At 43.3% G+C, this 20278-nt stretch overlaps 2 protein-coding genes across 9 annotated transcripts in view; one reads left to right on the top strand and one right to left on the bottom strand.

Annotated features, from left to right (window-relative positions):
- ITM2C (integral membrane protein 2C) overlaps window positions 1-7542 on the top strand; it is a 44471-nt gene extending 36929 nt beyond the window's left edge. For all 3 annotated transcript variants that reach the window (XM_053306116.1, XM_053306115.1, XM_053306118.1), the window contains one exon: window positions 3136-7542. In XM_053306116.1, the coding sequence (XP_053162091.1) occupies window positions 3136-3227 (92 nt within the window). In that variant the 3' untranslated portion in view covers window positions 3228-7542. The remainder of the gene's footprint in view (window positions 1-3135) is intronic.
- A 3969-nt stretch (window positions 7543-11511) lies between these two features.
- On the bottom strand, window positions 11512-16389 carry LOC128349573 (G-protein coupled receptor 55-like). 6 transcript variants are annotated; one of them, XM_053306114.1, is made up of 3 exons: window positions 16284-16389; window positions 15285-15398; window positions 11512-14967 (listed from the first exon to the last, which is right to left on the bottom strand). In XM_053306114.1, the coding sequence occupies exon 3, from the start codon at window positions 12724-12726 to the stop codon at window positions 11821-11823; it is 906 nt and encodes a 301-aa protein (XP_053162089.1). In that variant the 5' UTR covers window positions 12727-14967; window positions 15285-15398; window positions 16284-16389; the 3' UTR covers window positions 11512-11820. The 6 variants fall into 6 exon arrangements, with proteins under 6 accessions (XP_053162089.1, XP_053162088.1, XP_053162085.1 ...); XM_053306113.1 differs by having other exon boundaries at window positions 11512-12726; window positions 13119-14967; window positions 15285-16382; XM_053306110.1 differs by having other exon boundaries at window positions 15285-15450; window positions 16164-16381.
- Between the last annotated feature and the right edge of the window lie 3889 nt (window positions 16390-20278).

Raw genomic sequence — 20278 nt, 5'->3', positions numbered from 1 at the left:
CTGCCTTGGACCCTCCCAGACATCTTGGGATTTATTTTTTTTTAAGCCCTAATTCTGATGTGGGGGGGAAGAGGGGAAGAATCACCTTTAAGGGGGTGTGGGCCCAGGGGTGGTATATTTATGCTCTTTGTGCCACACACAGCACTGTCTATAGCACTATGGTGCATAAACAGAAGCTAAAAAAATTAACCCCCCCCCAATAAAGAAGCAGGTTTTATTTGGGTGTGTGCTTTTTTGGGGAGGGGATTGAGCAACAATGGAGCAAATTAATCGAAGGCCAGGGGATTACTGTGGCCACTCTTAACACAAACCCATCCCTCCTGCCTTACAGTCCTACTAGTACCTAATCCCTTCCCCCACCCAAACTAGGCCTTATTTAAAGAACTCTTATGTTCTATAACCTGACCAAAGCAGGCGCTGTGTGTGACCTTCTGGTGGGGGCTGCTGGTGTATTTGGCTGGAGTCTGTCAGGTGTTGCTCTTGGAGGCACTCTTGGGCCAAGCAGACATTTGGACTCAAAAAGCTGGGGAGAGGGCAGGTGGGCACCAGTCAGACACCCACCCAATCAAAATAAAACAAAAACTTGGTGGCGGGGGGAGAGAAGGGAAACTGAGAGAGCCTGACAGACTGGGCACCAAAAAGAACACACCAGAAAGAACACAAACAACAAATGAACCCACCAGGCAGGCATACAGACAGCAGCAGCAAAGATACAGCTTGGGGTGGGGGGGAGGGAGTACAGCACTCCAGTTATTAAGGCCACTGGGGGCTACAAGCAAAAAGAAGAAAAATGCTTAGAACTTTAAAGAAGCACCCAGTTAAAGCTACCGGGGACTGCTGATACAATTAAAAATAAAATGCTGCGGTGGCAGGGGATCAGCACAGCATTCCAGTTGTTAGCCACTGGGGGCTGGCTACAAACAAGAATAAGAAATCCAATTTTTTTTAAAAAAAAAAAACCCAAGCAGCACCCAGTTAAAGCCACTGGGGGCCACTGGTACCATTTAAGTACCCCCACTACCACTACCGTCACCACCACCACCAAATAAGCTGCAATGCACTATTTTTTTTAACACCAGAACATGCTCAGGGAAAGCTGGAAACTTTTTATTTTTAGAAGAGATTCTGAATAACATACTTCCCACTGACTTGCAATGACACACCACATTTTGCATGTTCAGCATTTGGAAGCCCCCTAGGCCTGTGGGGGACTGGACCTCTGCCCGGAAGTCCAGTCCAAAGAACACCACTGCCACCACCAGCAGTCTCTGCTCTCAGTAGTGCTGCTGCAGTCTCTGAGATCCTTCTCTCCTGAGGCACAAATGGTGCTCTGTCTCTGCCTCCAAACAGCCCCTTAAGTACATTTTGAAAATCCCCCCTTTCAGCCTCCCCCTTCCCTGCTCCCCCCCCCCAGCCAATGAGGAAACAGTTTCCGATGACTACACTTGATCTGAATGATAACAAGCCAACCAAGAAGCAAGGAGATATCAAAGGGAAAACAGCCCTCCAAAATGGCACTCGCCACTCAAATCGATTTGAGCTCAAATCAGGGCTGATTCGATTGGAATTCTAATCAGGCCCTTTATTCCAGGGGTGATTTGATTCAAGTTCGAATCACTTGAATCACTCCAATTTTCAAATCAATTTGACTTAAATCAATTTACACAATGCTACTTCTTTCACTCCCAGTGAGGTAGAGAAAGAAACCCCCTGCCCCCTGCTTCAACATCACGCTTCATTTAAGTGCTGGCTGGTTGGAGGGTCCTTTTCTGCCCTGCGAGTCAGAGAAAGAAGCTCCCAGCCAGCGTTTGAACAAAGCGCTGGCTGGGGAGGATTGGGAGAGGGGGTCTCTCAGCCCCTCTCCCAATACTGGCCATGCTCCCTGCATTCATCATTGAAGCAGGGGGCATGGAGTTTCTTTCTCTGTCTCTCTGGGAGCGAAAGGGACTTTTGTAGCATGCATTGATCGTAGCTGGCCAAGTAATTACGAATAAATTACCTAGCTGGCCAAGTAATTAAGAATACTGACTGTCTTTTGACACTGAATTTTAAAGCTGCTGCTGAAGACAATGTATCATACTTTGATTTGTACTGATGCGCGGAGCAGAACTAATTTTGTTCCGCTATCCTCAGTAGCTTTCCAGTTTATATCCATTGCTCACCATTTCCTCCTATCTAAACTGGGATGTGAGAATAGCTATAGCTTACTGGCTGCTTTCAGTTTGTAAGCTCTTTTCAGCTGCAGTTTCATGTGAATAGGGAACCTTTTAAGCCACTGATGAGAAAAACCTGGTGAATGGTTAATATAAGTTGCACAACTGCTGATGCTGGAGAAACAAAAATAAGGCTGCTCTGCAAATCAACATGAATCTAATGATGACACCTCGTCTTCAGCAGCAGTTCTGAGTTCACTGCCAAAGTGTATTCCATAGGAACAGCCTTGCTGGATCAGGCCTAAGGCCTATCTAGTCCAACACTCTTGTTTCATACAGTGGTCCACCAAATGACTTGGGAAGCCAAACAACCAGGAGATGATGGCATCCCACCCCCCTCTGCAGCTACTCCTCTGTAGCTGGTATTCAGGGGCTTACTGCTTCTGAGCCTGCAGGGAGCCTATAGTCAACAGGACTAGTAGCCATTGATGGACCTGTCCCCCATAAATTTGTCTCAGCCCCTTTTAAAGCCGTTCAAGCTAGTGGCCACCACCACATCCCATGGCACAGAATTTCAGAGATTAATTACATGCTGTGTGAAAAAGTACTTCCTCTTTGTCCCAAAAATTCCTGGCATTTTATCTTCTTGTTCTTCCTTTATTTTTTTAAGGGACTTTTTGTGGCTACCATCCTAGCACTGACGTTTGGTTTTTATTGTATAATAGATAATTGCGATCATAATCTCCTCTTGCTATTTTGGTTATTCTGGGTTTGAGTATAGGTCTTGAAGATTGTGTTTATTTAACAAATGCTAAATGCTTCTTCTCGTAGCAGCAAGATGATGGCATTGCTTTCTGTGTTTGGGGTTTTTTCGTACACATGCGTGATACTTTAGTTGAATTGCAACAAGTGTCTTCCTTCCTAAAATATTCCATTCCACACCTTTTAAAATCTGGTTCTTCTTTATGGTCCTTTCCCCCAGATATTCACCGACGTGCTGCCAAGAACTGTCATCACATCCGCCATTTTGAAAACACTTTTGTGGTGGACACAGCGTTTTGCCAGAAGTTGTGAGAGCCATTCTCCAGCCGTAACCTCCTTGGGCTTTGCTTGTACCCATCCATTAAGTCTCCCTCCTTGAGAGAGAGTTTTGATTATTTTTTCTTCTTGCTCCTATTGCATATGCATTACTAACTTCTCAGGTCACTGGTGATCAAGCATGGGACCTTTGGTGTTTCTCTACTGCATTTGCTTCTTACTTCACTGCTCGCTGGGCTTAAATTTATACATTAACCTACTCCAAAATGTGAGTAGGGGTTTTCCCTTCTAAAAACTGGCATGATCATCCCTTCTGGGAGTGCATGATGGACTCCGAGAAGTGTAGGGATGAAGAATGAAAGAGAAATTACATAGAATACTCCTGATGAGAGTGCCTTGCCATTAGCTGACTTGATGGGTTTGGAGGCACCATAAGAGCTTATGAATGCATTTGACCTTTGCTCACTGGAGACAAATATAGCAGGCACCACCTCCTTGTTAGGAGATGCCCTCAATGTATGAATCCACTGTAAAATTAATCCCCTAAAGGGCAGCTGAAGGTGCAGCTAGGTAGGCCATTTCTATAGCCCTAAGCAGAAATTCATAGGACAAGTATTACTCTACAAAGCAGCAGAGGTGGATTTGGTTGTGCTAGTTTATCTGATTCTCCCCCCCCCCCCCACCATTTCTCTGCAATTGCTGCAATCTCAAGATGCATGTATGATCTATCTACATGCAATATTGGGCCTGTTTTTCCATCTTCTTCAATGGAAAGGCAAGCAAAGTGTGTTTAGCCCTAAGTTTGTAGGTTTACAAGAGCAAGCCATTCTGAGAGTTGCCACTGGGGAAGAGATCCCGAAGTTGGTTTCCTCAACCCCCAGAAGTTGAGAGGACCGCTCTGATGGTGTGCATGGATCTCTGTATGTGTGAGAATCTTAAACCCCCATGTCATACTGCTCAGCTCCACAAACTAAGCTGTATCGAGCATGCAATGCGTTGGGTAAGGGTCATAACACAGACCAGGATTTAACTGAAAAGTGGCAGCAGATCAACTTCCTGCACTGAGCCGAGGGTTAGACTAGAAGACCCCCCAAGACCTTTCAACTTTAAAAGTCTATAAGCAAACTTAATTGCCTTATCTGTCATGGTCTCACAGTGGTAAACGATGCACAGGTTTAAAATGGCTTGATCTGTACTAAACCTACAGCACTAATCGTGGGCCAAAATAGACCATCTGTTGATATTCTGACTCTTGTGCATTTCCTTACAAAGACATTCTAAGAGGTCATTCACACAATCAAAAATTGTGTTCTCCCCAGGTTTGGGACTGCTGTCTGCGCTTCCAATTTTCAGTTGTGTGGAAGCAAGGTAAGAGGGAAACCTGGGTAGAAGTGATTGTGTGGAAGCAAGATGGGAGGAAAAAATACTCAGGTTTTTCTACTACCTTGCTTCCACACAACCAAATATTAGGAGCACACACAGCTCCCAAACCCAGGTAGAACACAGTTTTTGATTGTGTGAATGGCCTCTAAGTTTACAGTGCACAGTAATAAGCAGTTTTTTTCCCCTATCACACTGTTTGGCATAATCATCCCCTTTCCATTCATTTTAATTGGGGCAGCCCCTTCTGGTTCCTAGACCATCACAATGGACCCAAATGAACAGTTTAGTCTCTTCCTGAAATGTGAGCAGTTTTTGCTTTTATTGTTGTATAGATGACTAGGCTTCGGCCAACTTTCCCTCCTCCAGTATTTGATTTGACTTATTTTGGAAATCTTCGTTTTAATACTTCAGAAGATAGGAAGCTGCCTTATACGGAGTCAAACCATTGGCCTGGCTAGCTCAGTATTGTTTACACTCCAAGGTTTCAGGCAGGAGTCTCTCCCAGCCCTACCTGGAGAAGCCAGTGATTGAATCTGGGAACATCTACGTGCAAAGCAGAGCCTTTACCATTGAGCTAGTGCCCTGTTCCCTAAGAGGAAAGGCTTACCACAGAGAGTGCTCACATGTAGTAAGAAGTGGGGTTCCCCCAGGAATCTGTACTGCTGAGTATTGTTGCTAGTTCTCCAGTCCATGTCTGCCATAAGCTCTAGAGTGGCAAGGGTTTTGAGGCATCATTAGACAAACATGTTGCACAGCTCCAAGGATGGGGGATTCCTCCTTGTTGTGAAAGGCTGTGATGAGCTGACTGAACTACAGCACAATTTAGCACAACCCTTCTTCACAGGCAAACTTTCCAAAGACAGAAAAAAACCTTTACATTAGAACAAGATTACAATTGGACAACCTAATGCTTCTTCATAGTCTTGTCCATTCAGTGCGCAGATGAAACATTCCCTGAAGGAAAAAATAGTCCAAATTGTATGCAAGTGGGATGGGAAAGGACTGTTTGTGGAGCTTTGAGTTAGAGCAGGTGGATGTTGAGGAATGGTTTGCTTGTGAAATGATGTGTGAAAGGATCTGTGTGGGCAGGTGATGGGGAGGGCCCATGAGTGTTACTGAGGGCCTTCCAGTTTACAGAAGTGTCTGAATTATGAGCTCTTTGCATTCCAAAAATGCCCTCTCATGTTGAACTTCTGGTGCTGATGAACATAGGTGTGGGGCAGCTACATAGAAATACATGTCTGTGTTGACTGGTTTTAGCAGTCTCTGTGGCAATCTCCTTGTGGTGAGGTGTCTGTCTGAAGTGATCTGGCGCTCTGCTAATGCCAACCCACCCAATTGTGGAAAGTAGCAGCTTCGCTGCCCTGGTATATCTGTGGCTTGCCAATACTACTAATGAAGTGTGTTCTGGTTTACCTCGTTATCCACAGCGGGGGTTCCACTCCCGCAGTTTGCCACAGATAACGAGACTGCAGATAACAAGGTACTGAGACGCTTCACACGAGCAGTGTGAAATGCCATGGGGAGCTTTGCGGGGCGAGCAGCTTTGACTCGCTCTCCTTGCAGACAGTCACATACCCAGACGAGCGGCAGCTGGACTCCGGCTCTCCGGCACCTCACCATGTCTTGCCTGGCAGCTCCGGGGGTTGGGTGAAGGAAAGCACCGCCACACGGTACCCCCCGGAGCCCCAGTAATGCACTGCGCGAGTGTGGGGTGCATTCCTAGGATCCCCTCTCCCTCCAAGTGTGCCTGCCACAGCTGACACACGATCAATTGAATGAGGTTAACAGAGCGCTCACTTAAAGGGGTAGCTCCATAAGTGGGCTTGCCGCTGCTGGTTCTCACGAGCAGCAGAAACTGGGTTGGACTCCCTTAGCCTGGTTTCGGCTGGTTGAGGGAATAGCTTCCTTGAGTCAATGGGACTTGGGTGATTCGGTTCCTGGAGGCACAGAAAATGGACAAAAACAGCAAAAAAGGGCCCTGGAAATTGAGAAATAAGTGCTCTATCATGCTCTGCAGGTCTCCAGGCATCCAGTAATGCCCCTCAAAACTCCCAAATGTGGGGGAAATCATGTGGCCCCCCCCATTGTTTGTTTCTTACAACTGAGCCACAATGTGGCTCTTCCTAAAATGGCAGATGGAAATGATCTCTGAAGTCATTTCCAGCCATTCCAAACCCACAGGTATGCAGAATTAACCCTTTTTTGATCCCCTTTTTCTGTGTAGGCCGAGGTTGGGTGCCAATTACTCGACTGCGGATATGCAAACCCGTGGATGTTGGCTCTGCAGATAACAAGATTTGCCTGTAATGTTGTGCTAGAAGCTGCAAAGACAAAATGAACAGTGACAAAATAAGCCTTGCTTATGATTTACCATCTGTCAAAATTATGTGAACACTGTGTGACCAGTCACTTACACACTTTATTATTAATATTAGCAAGCCATTCAGAGCATATTCGCAACATGGAGGCTTCTTATTCTTAATGCTGTTTTAACTTTAACCTGAAAATGCAAACACAGTTTTCAGACGCAGCTGAAATATTTTGCTTGGTTAGAGTCAGTGTTCAAACGCCTATTTATTTCAGTGGGATTTCACTGGAAGAGTTTAGGTGGCAGAGGGAAAGGAGCATCAGTTTGCTTTATGACAGTTGCACCAAACGGATAAATTTAAGCCCCACATTAGCTTCTGTGCTACCTACCTGCCCTTGGGTTGGAAATCGGCCCTTTCCTGTTTGGTTCTGCATGTTTTAAACTGGTTATTAATCTTGTTAATCCCGTGCAAAACAGAATCAGAAGGATAAGGCCTTAGTTCTTTGTCAGAACTAAAGTTCATTCAAAGAGTCAGTACATCAATGCTCATGTGGGTGGGGGGGGGGGGAGACCTTTGAATGCTTTATATGTTTTGTCTGAAAGAAATCTTACCTTTTAGTAAAATGAATAAGATAATAAAATACTTCTAGTTTATAATGTCCCTTCTCTTCTTGAGTGAGAGTGTACACATACATCTCTGTAGCGATTGTGGCCTACATCTAGTCTGGTGTTGTACTATGCATAGTATTGTTTCACTAACATAACACATCTAGCATAGTATTGTTTCACTAACATAAGGATATAGTGTAATGATGGTACACAGAGCTTTGTTCTTGTGCTAGTGGAAAATGTTGATGTATCGCACAACCCATTGTACAGTTTTGTACTCTTCTGGATAAGAGTCCTGTTCAGACATTATGTGGTATGAGTGCACAGTTGACTGTACACTCATACATATTTTTGTGTGAATGACTGTATCTGTGTTCATTTTACAGGTGAATCTGGGTACAGGTCTCCCAAACGCATGGTACACATAGGAAGTGTTCCACTACACTTGTATTTAGCATAACATGTGAATAACTGTACCTGTGTACACTCGTAGAAGTGTTCAACATGAATGTCTGAATAGAGCTAAGGTCATCCTGGTGGTTGTGAAATAACTCCACAGCAAAGGACCTTGAGTATTTCATGTACAGGCTATCTTTTGGTGACAGGAGTTCAAGCTGTTACAGGATACTTTCTATTTGATACAGTTAGCTTTGTGAATGGTCCCATTTCAGATATTGTAGAGGGTCAGGGAAAATATTTTCTGGTTTTTCCTGACCTAGGGATCCCAGGTTTTTCTGATTCCTCAGAATGAACAGAAACAGGCATGCAACTGCTGTGTACTTTAGTGCACTCTTATGATGGATCAAGAATTGGGCATGCGGTGCTAACTAGGAAGGACACCAAGAAAAGTTTGGCAAAGAGTTCCTTAAAAGCCTTTTGGATTGGCAACTGGGAAGAGGTTAGAACCATGCTACCAACCTCTGCCCTCCTGCACCTCATGTTGACGATTATATTTTTCTTGCTTCAGCCAATACTTTGTGTCATTCTTAATTCAGGAGCCAACAGGCATGGTAACTCTTAGCACCACCATGCCTGGTTCCTTGCCATCTATGTGCCAAACCCTTTGTTACAGTGCTAAGAATTGTAGACTCTTTTCATCCAGTTCTGTGTTGATCTTAGTTTCTTCCTGGCTCTCCCAGTGGATGCAAATCAATAGTGTCTCTCTTTTGGCTATAGACTTCTCCGCTATTGACCTAGTGCACTTTTTAGTGATTGGATTTGCATTCTAATATGCTTTTCTTAGATTTCGCTCCTCGCATCCTCCCTTTGCCTGGCAAGTGCAAAGGTACAGTTGCCCCAGACATCCGAAGAAAAATTTCAGAGCAAGCAATCTATTTTAAGAATGACCTTTTTTCTCAAAAAAAGTGTGTCTAAAGTGTATGAAAAGGCATTCAATTAAGAGGAAATCAGATCTGTCTCCCAATTTTGGTTACCTGCCAATTTAGGCAGAGCTTTCAAAAGCCAGTTTTTAAAAAAACTCAGATTTTTGTTCCCCATTTAGAAATGTGGAACAACAAAGGATTGGAGCAACAGCAGAGGATTGCTGAAACTTTTTCTCCATTGAAACCATTCTTCTTTGTTGTTGGGAGAATTAGGTTTTTCCTTTGTTCTTTCTTGCTAATGATATTTGCATAAAAATAGAATCTCATCCCTCTGAAAAGCTCATTGGAGCATTCTGCCAGTACTGTACCCAGAGGTGCACCTAGTTAATTTTGGAACCTGGACCTAAAGGCCTTTGGGGGACACCCCTCCCCTGCATATTAAGCATCATCATGCTCTGCGGGTGATCACATCACCCGGGACAGACTAAAGAGGATTTGGGGGGCCTCAGGGGCTGTGGAGGCCCTGGACTTTGGCCTCAAAGTTCAGGGGTAAGAGCGCCTCTGACTGCACTTGATCCACAATCCATTGAAACTGGTCCGAGTCTTTCTATTAATTTCAAGAGGTTTTTAAACTGGCCCTTACAGCTATAATCCTCTGTTTGGATTATTAGATTAATTCCACACCAACAAATTCTACCACAGAATAGGGGAAAACATGCACTACAAACTGCTGAAAGCCAATTAATTGCTTTAGAAAGGTGTTACAAAGAAATTAGATGATCAGCACAAGCCTACATTTTCTAAATATCCCTTTTCCAAAGTCTTGCAAGCAATATACAGAATATTCAAGAACCCAGATCTGGGATCCAGAGCTGCCAAGACCCAAGGGGTATACTCGTGGGCAAAATGGGCTGTAACTCAAAGTTTGGCTTAAAATAAGCCAAATCTGGCAGCCTACCCCATTCTCTGCAGAGTGGACACTTGGGTTTTTGGCTAAGGAAATACTCCCCAAGAACATCAGCTGTGACTCCTTGTGTTGGGATAACTTGATTTCAGTGAATTTACTGTTAATGTCAAAGGGGCAAATTAGATGTTAAACAGTCCTATACTTTCTCAGATGTATAGAAATACAAGGTAATGCTGTCTCATTTAAAAAAATATCCAAAATGATGAATATCATTTGGCATGCATGTTCACATCTTCCTTGATGTGAAAGGCTATGCTGTTGCCTGCTGCAGAGTTGGGAGAATAGATGGTTATTCCTGGAAAGCAGTGGGAGGGAGCACTGTTGTAGAACCTTCCCTGATCCAATACTGATCATGTGAGAACTGCACAAGTGTAGTAGGTGGGAGGATGCTGTGGCTCATGGGGAAAACCTGTTTGCTCTATTTTTAAAAAAAATTTCATAAGTAATAGTTTCCCAACCCTTCCTAAGGCCATTGTGGCTGGGGTTGATGATGGGAACTGCAGCCAACAACGTCTAGGGACCCAAAGGTGGGAACCCCTGCCTTAGTTAGTGAAATTATAGACTTGACCAGACCAGATTGCAAGCAATTTCTGGTCTAGGCCAATTAACACCTACAAGAATCTTAAGTTTCTGCTTCCTGTATCTTTTTCTGTGCTATTTTCAAGAGTTTTTAATTTTTTGTACATAATTTGATGGGTGATAATCTGTAGAATGTATTCACCTAATAGCTGTAGAGAATGCCATGATAACTGAATATGTTTGGATGCACAAGCTATAAAAAAAGCAATTCTATTAGGAATTTTTCAACTTATGTACAGTAGGATAAATCACCAGTAAATTAGCAGAACTACTACTTACCATCCTCAAGGGAAGCAGTATACTCTTTCAAAGTGGGGTGGATCACAAGCAGATTGTATAAATTAAGTCTGTGTTGGGACAAGAATAGGCTCAAGACATTGGATTTTGGAGGTCTCTTCAGCCTCAGAAAGATTCTAGAGTTATTCAACATTCTTCAGAGGGCTTTGATAACCTCAAATGTTGTATAGTCCTTGACCAAGTGTGGGGGTATGGTCTAGACAAGGTTTTGTCCTCTAGTTAATCTGGCCAGCAACATGCACCAACTGAATTCTGATCCAGCTCTAGTTGTTGCATATATATGGACCCTCATCGACAGCTAGTAACGTAACAATTAGTGGCCCTAGGTGGAGATGCGCTTCCTTGTCTGCACTGGGAACTTGCAACCAGTTCAATGGGTTGAGATTAAAATTGCATTGTAGGTGTGGATGAGCATCTGCAACCCCGTCACCTGTGCCCTGTGGAAGTTGCCTTGTGTATGCTGCTTGCCACACTGGGGCCAAGGCATGAGATGCTTCCCATTGTAGCTAGCCTTGTCTCTCTTCCTCTACAAATAAACAAACTTGTTCTTTATTTGGTCAGTAGACATCTTTGAAACTGGAGATGGTTTCAGTTTGAGCATTTTGTTTTGATTTTCCCTCTAGAAAAAGTAAGCTGCTAGCAGAGATGAGAAAATGGCTGCTTATGAACACATCATTCAGAGTTACCAGGCAACATCTTATGGGGCTAATGAAAAACAGGTGTTTATGCAAATATGAATCACAAAACAAGTGCTTAATTTTTATCATCTGCCAGCTGCTTAGTTAATATTCAGAGTCAAGTGCAGTTACTGAACAGCTTAACACAAAGTTAGCCAACTTAAAGTAGACTTCCTACTGTTTGTAAATGCAATACTTTTATTAGGACAAACGAAAATGCCAATGAACAAGCTTTCACGTTCTCCAGAACTCTGCTTTAGGCTTCATGTTAAGGAAAATAGAAATACGCACTCACTCTTGTGTGAGCCTGCAGATTGTAGCAAGGAGCTATTGGGGCAAAGAGGTATTGACTGTTCCCCCTTTGAAAACATACAAACCTGGACTTATTCAGATCCACCTCCAGCACTAAGCAGAACTCAAGAGTTCCATGTAAACCAGAAAACAACAGTAAAGAAAAACTCGTCTAAATATATTAGTCAATCAGTCATTCTTGGGCTGTTTCTGCAGTGGAAAATTCCTTAAAAACAAAGTAATAGCAGATTGCATCCATGAAGCAGTTGAGGTTAGCCCAACACAGGCTGATCTGAAGAAATGTGCGAATGATTTCCTGACCATCATCTAGAATGCAATTCTTCACCAGATAGTACAACACCAGCGCCATATGAAAAGGGGTGAAGCAGACCAGAAATGTAGCTAGGTTTGCCATGATGATATTGATCGATCTGCTTTTTTTCATGGCTAACTGTTGGCTTCGCTGCAGGCGTATGGCAATCTGAACTGTACAGAAGATTGTGGTGACCATGCAGCTAAGAAAGACTGTCTCCAGGACGGCGAGCAAAACTGGGGTGTTCCAAATACTTCCAGAAAAACTATGGAAGCAAGATGTGGGGCCTGCGTGTTCATGCAGTTGGGAAGTATATGCTGTTCCTGCCCACACCCCAGCTGATATGATAGCACAAGTTATGGCAGCTTTCCTGGGAGATCTCAGGGTCACAGCTTGAAAAGGGTGCAGGATAGCAATGTATCTATCCACACATATACATGTGGAGATGAGGATGCTTCCATACATGTTGACAAAGTAGAGGCTTTCTAGGAATAAGCAAAAGGCACTCCCTAGGTCCCACTTTCTTTTGTGATAGGAAATTATCTTAAAGGGAAGCACAAAAAGCATCAAGGTATCTAAAAAGATAAGTGATACCATGTAGATCACTGGTTCTGTCAATTGCCTGATCTTGCAGAGGGCAAACCACATAGCCATGCCATTGAAGACCAAACCCAGCATAAATGTGGGAATGTATACACTGAGCTGGAAAAGCTCCACATGTTGCTGAATGGGCCGGCTCCTATTGGCTAGAATGGTACAGTTTGCTTGAAGAGTACTTGTCTCCATCTATTAAGAAATGGGGAAACAGTGATTGAAGAAGCTAGGATATTGAAATCATGAGCTCCACAGATAGCAGCCTCATATTCCTGCTGAAATTTTGGGCTAGGTTTAGGTGCCATTCCACACTAGTTTTATCTATCAAGTGTACTGATTTGCAGAACCCAGCCCCTGGATTCCAACCACAACAACATGAAACTGAAAAAATCCAGTTGACTCTTGTGCCATCTCTTCTCCATCAGCTCACACCTAGTAACATTACACAACCGCTCCCCAGCCTCTTTGTCCCTTTGGTGGATCAAGACATGTATTAGCAATGCAATAAAGATGCTACAGCCATTTGCTAATGACAAGCCTTTCTTAACTGCTAAACAGTATTAGTTAAAATCCATAACACTTACCACCAAACTGCTTTCCACGACACAATCAGTGTTCTTGAATGGTCCTAGTGAATAAGCAGTGATTTATTCTTTTCATAACACAGGAACTGCCTTTCCTGAAGCAGATTTGGCACTGCATCCCAAAGGCAAATGCTAACTTCCTCCAACAGATGTACTCAAACATAAACGGTCACACAATTTAATTAGCTCGTCAGCACCACTTGAGAAAAAGCTGCAACTCTACTCTGTCAGCTCCAGGTCCTGATGTTCACACCCTGGTTTCACTTCTGGTCGTAATGCAAATATTTGCATATGGCTGACTTGATCTGGTTGTCATGCATGCCACTCTACAGTGTGTAGTATAACTGAAGGCAGGAATAACACAGAAGAAATATTTGACAAGAATAATTTCTCCCATTAGCAGCAAAAGAAAAAAGTGACAAGTTGCTCAACTTGAATCTGATTAGTGGGAAGCAGGCTTGCTTGAAAGCCCTCCAGAGACACTGTAATAAACTACTGTATAATCTAGCAATGAACTGACATTAATGTTATGTTGCACTGAACTTAACAACAGCACAGTTTAATTTATATTGCAAATAATTATTAGTGCATGAACTGTAGGAAGAAAAGCAGTATGCAGTGAACAGGACTTCATTATACTCTTACAGGATAACACTCACTACTGGAGGAGATACAAAACTAGTTTGTGCCATGTTGACAAATGTTTAGCCTAATTGATCTATGGAATGAAGATGAATACATGTCAGTAACACGAGGTATTTGTTCTAAACCACCCAGAGACAAGTGTTTGGGGTGGTATATAAATATAATAAACAAACAAAATAAAGGAATAGATCCGCATTGCACAATGTATGTGTAGTTCTTTTGAAAATCGGTCCTAAAGTGGCTTTTACGTTGTCTAAGAAAATGGGCTACAACTCCGTGATACAAAAAGAGAAATTGATAATGCAGTACCAAGGAAGCCATTTTCAAAGGCTGCTCCAACAACAAGGCCTCTGATGAACAGAGAGCTAGATCCCACAGGGCTGCGTGCAAGTGAGAAGCCCTATTCTTTCAAGCCTGCTTCATGAGTTTCTGGCACTAAACACACGTCTTGACAATGTGGGATTCCCCCAAACAGAGAAGACACTTGGTATGGGTATCGGAATCTTCGATCCACAACTGACACACTTTTTAAAATCAGTTGTGCCTAGCATAGAAATTGGGGTTTTTTGGCCGCATGGCTGTGAGACTCCATGCCGTCCAGGACTGAAGTGTCCTCAAATCCAAGGGAAATAAGGGGAGGGGAGGATCCCAAAGAAATAAAAATGCCAAGAAAAAAATGCTACTACCCGAAGAAAGAAAAACAAAGTGTGAAAAGGGAAAAACAGGAGAAAAACAATAGAATTAAGCAAAGCTAGAAATCTTACTCACTGCATTGCTTAAGATTCCACAACGTCTACTGAGGGTGGGGTTCCCACTTAAATCAGAATTGAGCTGGTTAGGTTCCAATGAGATCTCTGCTCAGGCACATAGCCCATTGGTGTAAAAGACAGAGACCACATTGCAGAAATATAATCACCATTGAAAAGGTCCCTCTTTGCCCAGTTAGCAGTGTCTGAGCCATCATGGATCAAAACACCAGAGATAGAACTTTCACACTCCTCTATGAATCTTCAGATGGTGTCATATGGTCTTCCAGAACTATAAAGCATCAATTTCCCCCTTTTTTGGTTGTCCCTCATTTTCTCCATCCAAGTCCTTTTTCTCTTATAACCTTGTGATCTTATGATTCCTTCCTAAATTCTGACTTCATTTCATCTTCCAGATGAATTAACATCTTCCATTTAGTACTTATTTCACTGTATGGCTGAAAGGAGGCAACAGTTTGAAATGAGATCACTTTGTGCTTGATTTGGCAACACCAGTGGTAAGCACCAGCATTGTTCCAGTGATACAAGGTCTGAATGGGATTGCATGCAAAAAATTTTTGTGGCACCAGTGATGCTGCAAAATAAAATAAAATAAAAATAAATAGGATCCCCATTATTTATTTATTTATTTTTGCTGGGGAGGGAGCAGGGTGGTTTCTCCAATCCTTCTCTTGCTCTGCCTTGGAGATCTAGGCAGCAGCACTGACTGGTGCAGAAAGCAACATCACCATTAAGATTGGAACGTTGTACTTACCTGAAGAGTCCATTCTCAGCAGGGAACCGGAGTGCATCCGACAGCGGATTGTCTTCTCCCATTCACTCCTAGACAAGGCCAATCAGACTTCAACATTCACCAGAGGGCCCCCTCCTGCGAGTGGGAGGAGCATCCCCTGAGAAACCAGTTCTGCCTTGTCTGGCTCCTAAAAAGCAGGGTAGTCACAGTGCTCAGCTTTCCTTGAGCTTTTCTAGTATTTTTCAAAGAGATTTCCTGCAGGGGAAGGACCGTGGTGGTTCTCTTCTCTCTTGCAGCGATGACCGATCTTCCAGGGAGCAAGCCCCTGATGCAGACAGCAATATGGACTACTACGTCAATCCGCCATAGGGCGTCGGAGGGTTCAGGTGCACCCCGCGCTGCCTCCTTGGCTAGAGTGAGTTCACACACTAGCAAGAGATGGGCCAGTGTGGGGTGGGCCCCGCCTCCTTACCGACTGCCAGTGATAGATTTGCCACCCACAGATATTGGATCAGAGGGGAAGGCTCTGAAGCTGTAAGTTGAGGGCAAGCCCTTCCCAACAACATTCGGTGGTGGCTTAGAGGCATGGTTCTGGTCCTGGCTGAGGAAAAGAAGGGCTTTTCTGATCCTCGCCAGACATGCCACAAAAGGGGGTGCAGTGAGACCAGGAATTCTGGTGGGAAAGGGAAGAAACCTGCTCAGGCCTCCCCAGTTGCAGCCAGGCTGCCGAGTTCACATTCCTCTGAGGGCTCAGAAGGGAGGGGGTCACCAGACCCTAGGGAGCACATTGGAACTGGCAGGGAAGTCAGACCCAACTCTGTGGTTGTTATTGGTGGTTATTCCCAATTCCCCACATAGAGACGAGCCTGTCCATTCGTCTTCCCACCCCTTCCTCCTGACCTGGATAGGGAAGGGGAGTCAGACGCCCTATCTGTGTCACCGTCAGACGCACTTCTCTTCCCTGCTGGAGAATGGAATTAGTAAAACAAAACAAAAACAAAACCATGGGCTACCACACACACTGGTAGCACATCTGCTTTGCATGAAGGAGGTCCCCGGGTCCAGTCCTTGGCAGCAGCTCCAAGCAAGCCCGAGACTGAACATGTGGAAAGTTGTCGCCAGTCAGTGTAGAAAATGCTTACTTAGATAAACCAAGCGTCAGACTCCATATGACAGCTTTATATGTTTACCTGATCTAGCATGATTCAGAGATATACTGCCCAAGCATGGAGACTCCATTTAACAAACTGGATGGGCCTTGTGCTGATCCAGCAGGGCTGTTCTTATACGATTTCTGTATATCACTTTTAACCTGTACACCACTTAAGAGTACGCAAGAAGAAAACCACAGTCTACAAAATAAACTGCATAACCCAGCCAGAGGTCAACTTAAATTGACAACTCTGTTAACCTAGATACATTTCTCCAACTTTTTTCTAATGGACCAACCAAATATTTTTGTGAGCTGCAACACAAGCCCACCTGAGCAACGCCACTTCCAGGAGATTTTCTAACAATATGCCCAGATCAAGGATTTAATTTCAAACATGCTTATCTGGATTGAAGTGTGGCCAACTTCTCACATTTGGACATCACAACTATATTTATTTTTGCTGTCACACATGCCTATGATCATACAAATATACACAACTCTAAATTCAAGTAAGCTCCCATTTAATTCACTGGGGATACAGGCTGCAACCAGAGAAGCATCATTTACCTTAACAGCACTTATCTACAAATTAAACACGCGTAAAATGGAATCAAAGAGTAAGCATGCTGAGGACTGCAACCTTTTAAACCCATTTGTTCTGCTTAACATCCAGGCTGATGAAAATTTCTGGATAACTCAAAAGCTTGCTGCTGACTTTTGAGTCATTTTGGCTGGTTCTGTTAAAGCTATTGCTAGATTCTAATGGACCAACCAAATATTTTTGTGTGTGCAAACACACACACACACACACACACACACACTCTCTCTCTCTCTCACAGTAAATAGAAAGCAAGCCTCCTTGCAAAGAGAGAAGAGAAGGTGGGGTGGGGAAAGAGGTAGGCAACAGCTGGAATCTCTCTCTCTCTCTCTCTCACACACACACACGAGTTTTTTTTTATTTTAAAAAAATATAAGTTCTGTTGACTTGCAGTTTCTTAGATAGATCTGATCTCTGCAGGAAGCTGAATTATTTCAACTTGACCAGGAAAAAGCTGGGCAGAGCACAAACAAGCAGTCAACCATAGGCTGCTGGGACAGAATGAAGGACAAATCAAGACAAGTAGAGAAGGTGCTCCCCACTTCCCATAGAGTTGTTCTAACTGCTGCCACTTGGGCAGCCCCCACCCCCACTCCTTCCTTGCCCAGCCAAACAGCGCAGCAATTGAAAGGCTCAAGGACCAGAGGCAAGAGGTCCCCCCACCCGTGTCCTCCTCCTGCTCTGTTAGCTCAGCTACTGGGGAACATTTTAAAGTGTGCTGTATTGCACAAAGTTGCTCAGCAGTGGTTATGTAGCTGATTAGTTCCAACTCAGCTATTTGGAGTATCTTTTCATACACGACATAAAACTCTGAAGGAATTGTGCCCTGAAACCACAAACAGCCCTTATCTGGTAGGCGGTGAATCAGATAGAGGAGGATGTTTGTGTTTAATGTTGCACAGATGTGAACAGCAGGAAGTGAGAGTTACTGTCAGATTGTGTTGCATGTTTATCTTGCCTTTTTCTTCACTGAGCTAAGGTAACAGCAACAAAGGTACACCATAGAATGGATTTGGAAGGGGTCCTCTTGTATAAAATTTAGTTCAACACCCTGCTGAACTACAAACTAAAAAAATAATGGGCAACATCCAAAGCAAATTAGTCATAACTAAATACCATTGAAATAAATGACATTAGTCATGACTAACTTCTTTTTGATGCCATTAATATAGAATATAAGCATATATTTTATTCATTCGATTTCTATACTGCTCTTCTAAAAATGGCTCAGGGCAGTTTACAGAGAAATAATAAATGAGATGGATCCCTGTCCCCAAAGAGCTCACAATCTAAAAAGAAACCTAAGATAGACACCAGCAACAGTCACTGGAGGTATTGTGCTGGGGGTGGATAGGGCCAGTTACTTTCCCCTTGCTAAATAAAGAGAATCACTATGTTAAAAGGTGCCTCTTTGCCAAGTTAGCAGGGGTTTACAAACCAGAGGCATATCTAGGGAAAATAGCACCTAGAGCAAGCACTGAAATTGCGCCCCATCCAAACATCTGACACCCATCTTTCAGATAACTTTACTATAATATCAGCTGAAAAATATGAGTCAAGCTCATTAATCTTTTAAAATTTCAAAAACTATTTAGCAGTGGATGTAGCCAGACCAAAAAATGCTGGAAAACTACAAATTTCAGTATGCTGGGGCTCATGAAATACCCAAATACTATGTGGAGGTGTACTTGGAAAACTAAACAGATGTGCCTGTCTAATTCCCTACTATGCATTGTAGCACCACCATTACATCTGTTTTAAAAATAAATGGAGAATTTGACTTTTCCCAGATACTCTGGAAATAATTAAAGGATATGCAGAGTAAACTGTGTCACTGCTTGTAATATATTCTAGTCTTTCAGAAAGACAGTTAAAATGAGAGAAAGAGAACAAGAAACTCCCAGTGGGCCTTAATACTAAGGATTTCACACTGATTCAAAGACAAACTCACCATTAATAGCCATATTATTAATACATCACATTTAACTCACTTATCATAAGAAGCAAAGTAAGAGCAAATGAATACAATCCTAGCTCATAAGCTTCAGCTCAGTATTCACAAGCCCTGATTCTCTGTACATAGTGCCAAACTAAATATGTGTACAGTGACTTATATTAATTTTTTTAAAACCTGTAGCCCCTTTGGGGTACTTCCTACAGGCCGTGGGAGGGGGCGTCTGCAAAGGTGTCCCCCCCCCCGCCGGCCTCTAGGGCCTCGCAGAGACCATTTGAGCATGTGCAGTGGGCATTTTTTAAAATAATTTTTTTTAATGGCCGTTGAAAACAAAATGGCCACTGTGCATGCTCAAATGGCCTCTGTGAGGCCTGGCATTATAAGCTAAGGAGGAATTATAAGCTAAGGAGGGATTGGTTGGGGATGTTGACAGAATAAGCCCAAGACACTCTTCAAGTATTTGGCCTTTTTATTACTTAGCTACACAGAAATGTCTGGAAAATTGCGGCTTTGTCCTGCTGTGAGCCCAAGTAACAGCAGTCCGTGTGTCTTAAACTAAATGCATTTGAACTAGAAAGCAACATTTGTCCAAATGGGCTTTTACTTTTTTTGTAATGAGTAAATATTCTACAGGTAAGCATACTAACTGCTCCTTTATATATAGATAAAATCCTCAACTTTCATCATTGTAACCCTCTACTCTATCATATGAAAAAGACCCTGAATCACAAAGCCGCTACAGATTGCACAGCCTCCCAGGCAGTTATACTACTCCATCTTGTGGCTGTAACTACTGCAGACTTTAGCAAGCCATAGAAGGGATTTACAGGGAAACAGGTGGGCTTTCTCTAGTTCTAGTGATATACAGAAATCCAAATATTGAGCATATCTACAATTGCAAGTCAACTTTGAACAGTTCTAAGAAGCAAATTACTCACTGGTAGCGACTTTCAGTGCATTGCTGTGAATGGAACTCCATTTGTTACCTTACTTGTTAACATTTCAGCATTATTTGAAGTGCACATCTTAACCAACAGTAAGCCATTTCTCATGATCTGTGAGAAAGGGCTTGAAAGGGCAGGGGAGGAAGCCTCAAAAAAACCACCTCCACCACAGACAATCCTCTCTTGGTCTGAGCCCAGAGATTGTGTGGCCAAACATGTAGCTGCCTTCTCTGGCAGAACAGAGGGTTGGGGTGCCAGGATGTGTCAACCCACTCTCCCAAACTTCACCATGGTGCATCATGGGGATTCCACCGACATCAGCTGAGAGCCCTGCCATCTCTCAGCCCCAGCTGCAAATAGCTAGGG

Source organism: Hemicordylus capensis, chromosome 3, assembly GCF_027244095.1.
Source record: "Hemicordylus capensis ecotype Gifberg chromosome 3, rHemCap1.1.pri, whole genome shotgun sequence".
In the NCBI taxonomy this organism is placed as follows: Eukaryota; Metazoa; Chordata; class Lepidosauria; order Squamata; family Cordylidae; genus Hemicordylus; species Hemicordylus capensis.
The sequence above is the reverse complement of the archived record's forward strand: the minus strand, read 5'-3'. Positions and strand labels throughout refer to the sequence as shown.

What these genes read in the sequence shown, in the direction of transcription:
- LOC128349573 (XM_053306114.1), bottom strand. Translation starts at nt 12,726, where the DNA reads ATGGAGACAAGTACTCTTCAAGCAAACTGTACCATTCTAGCCAATAGG.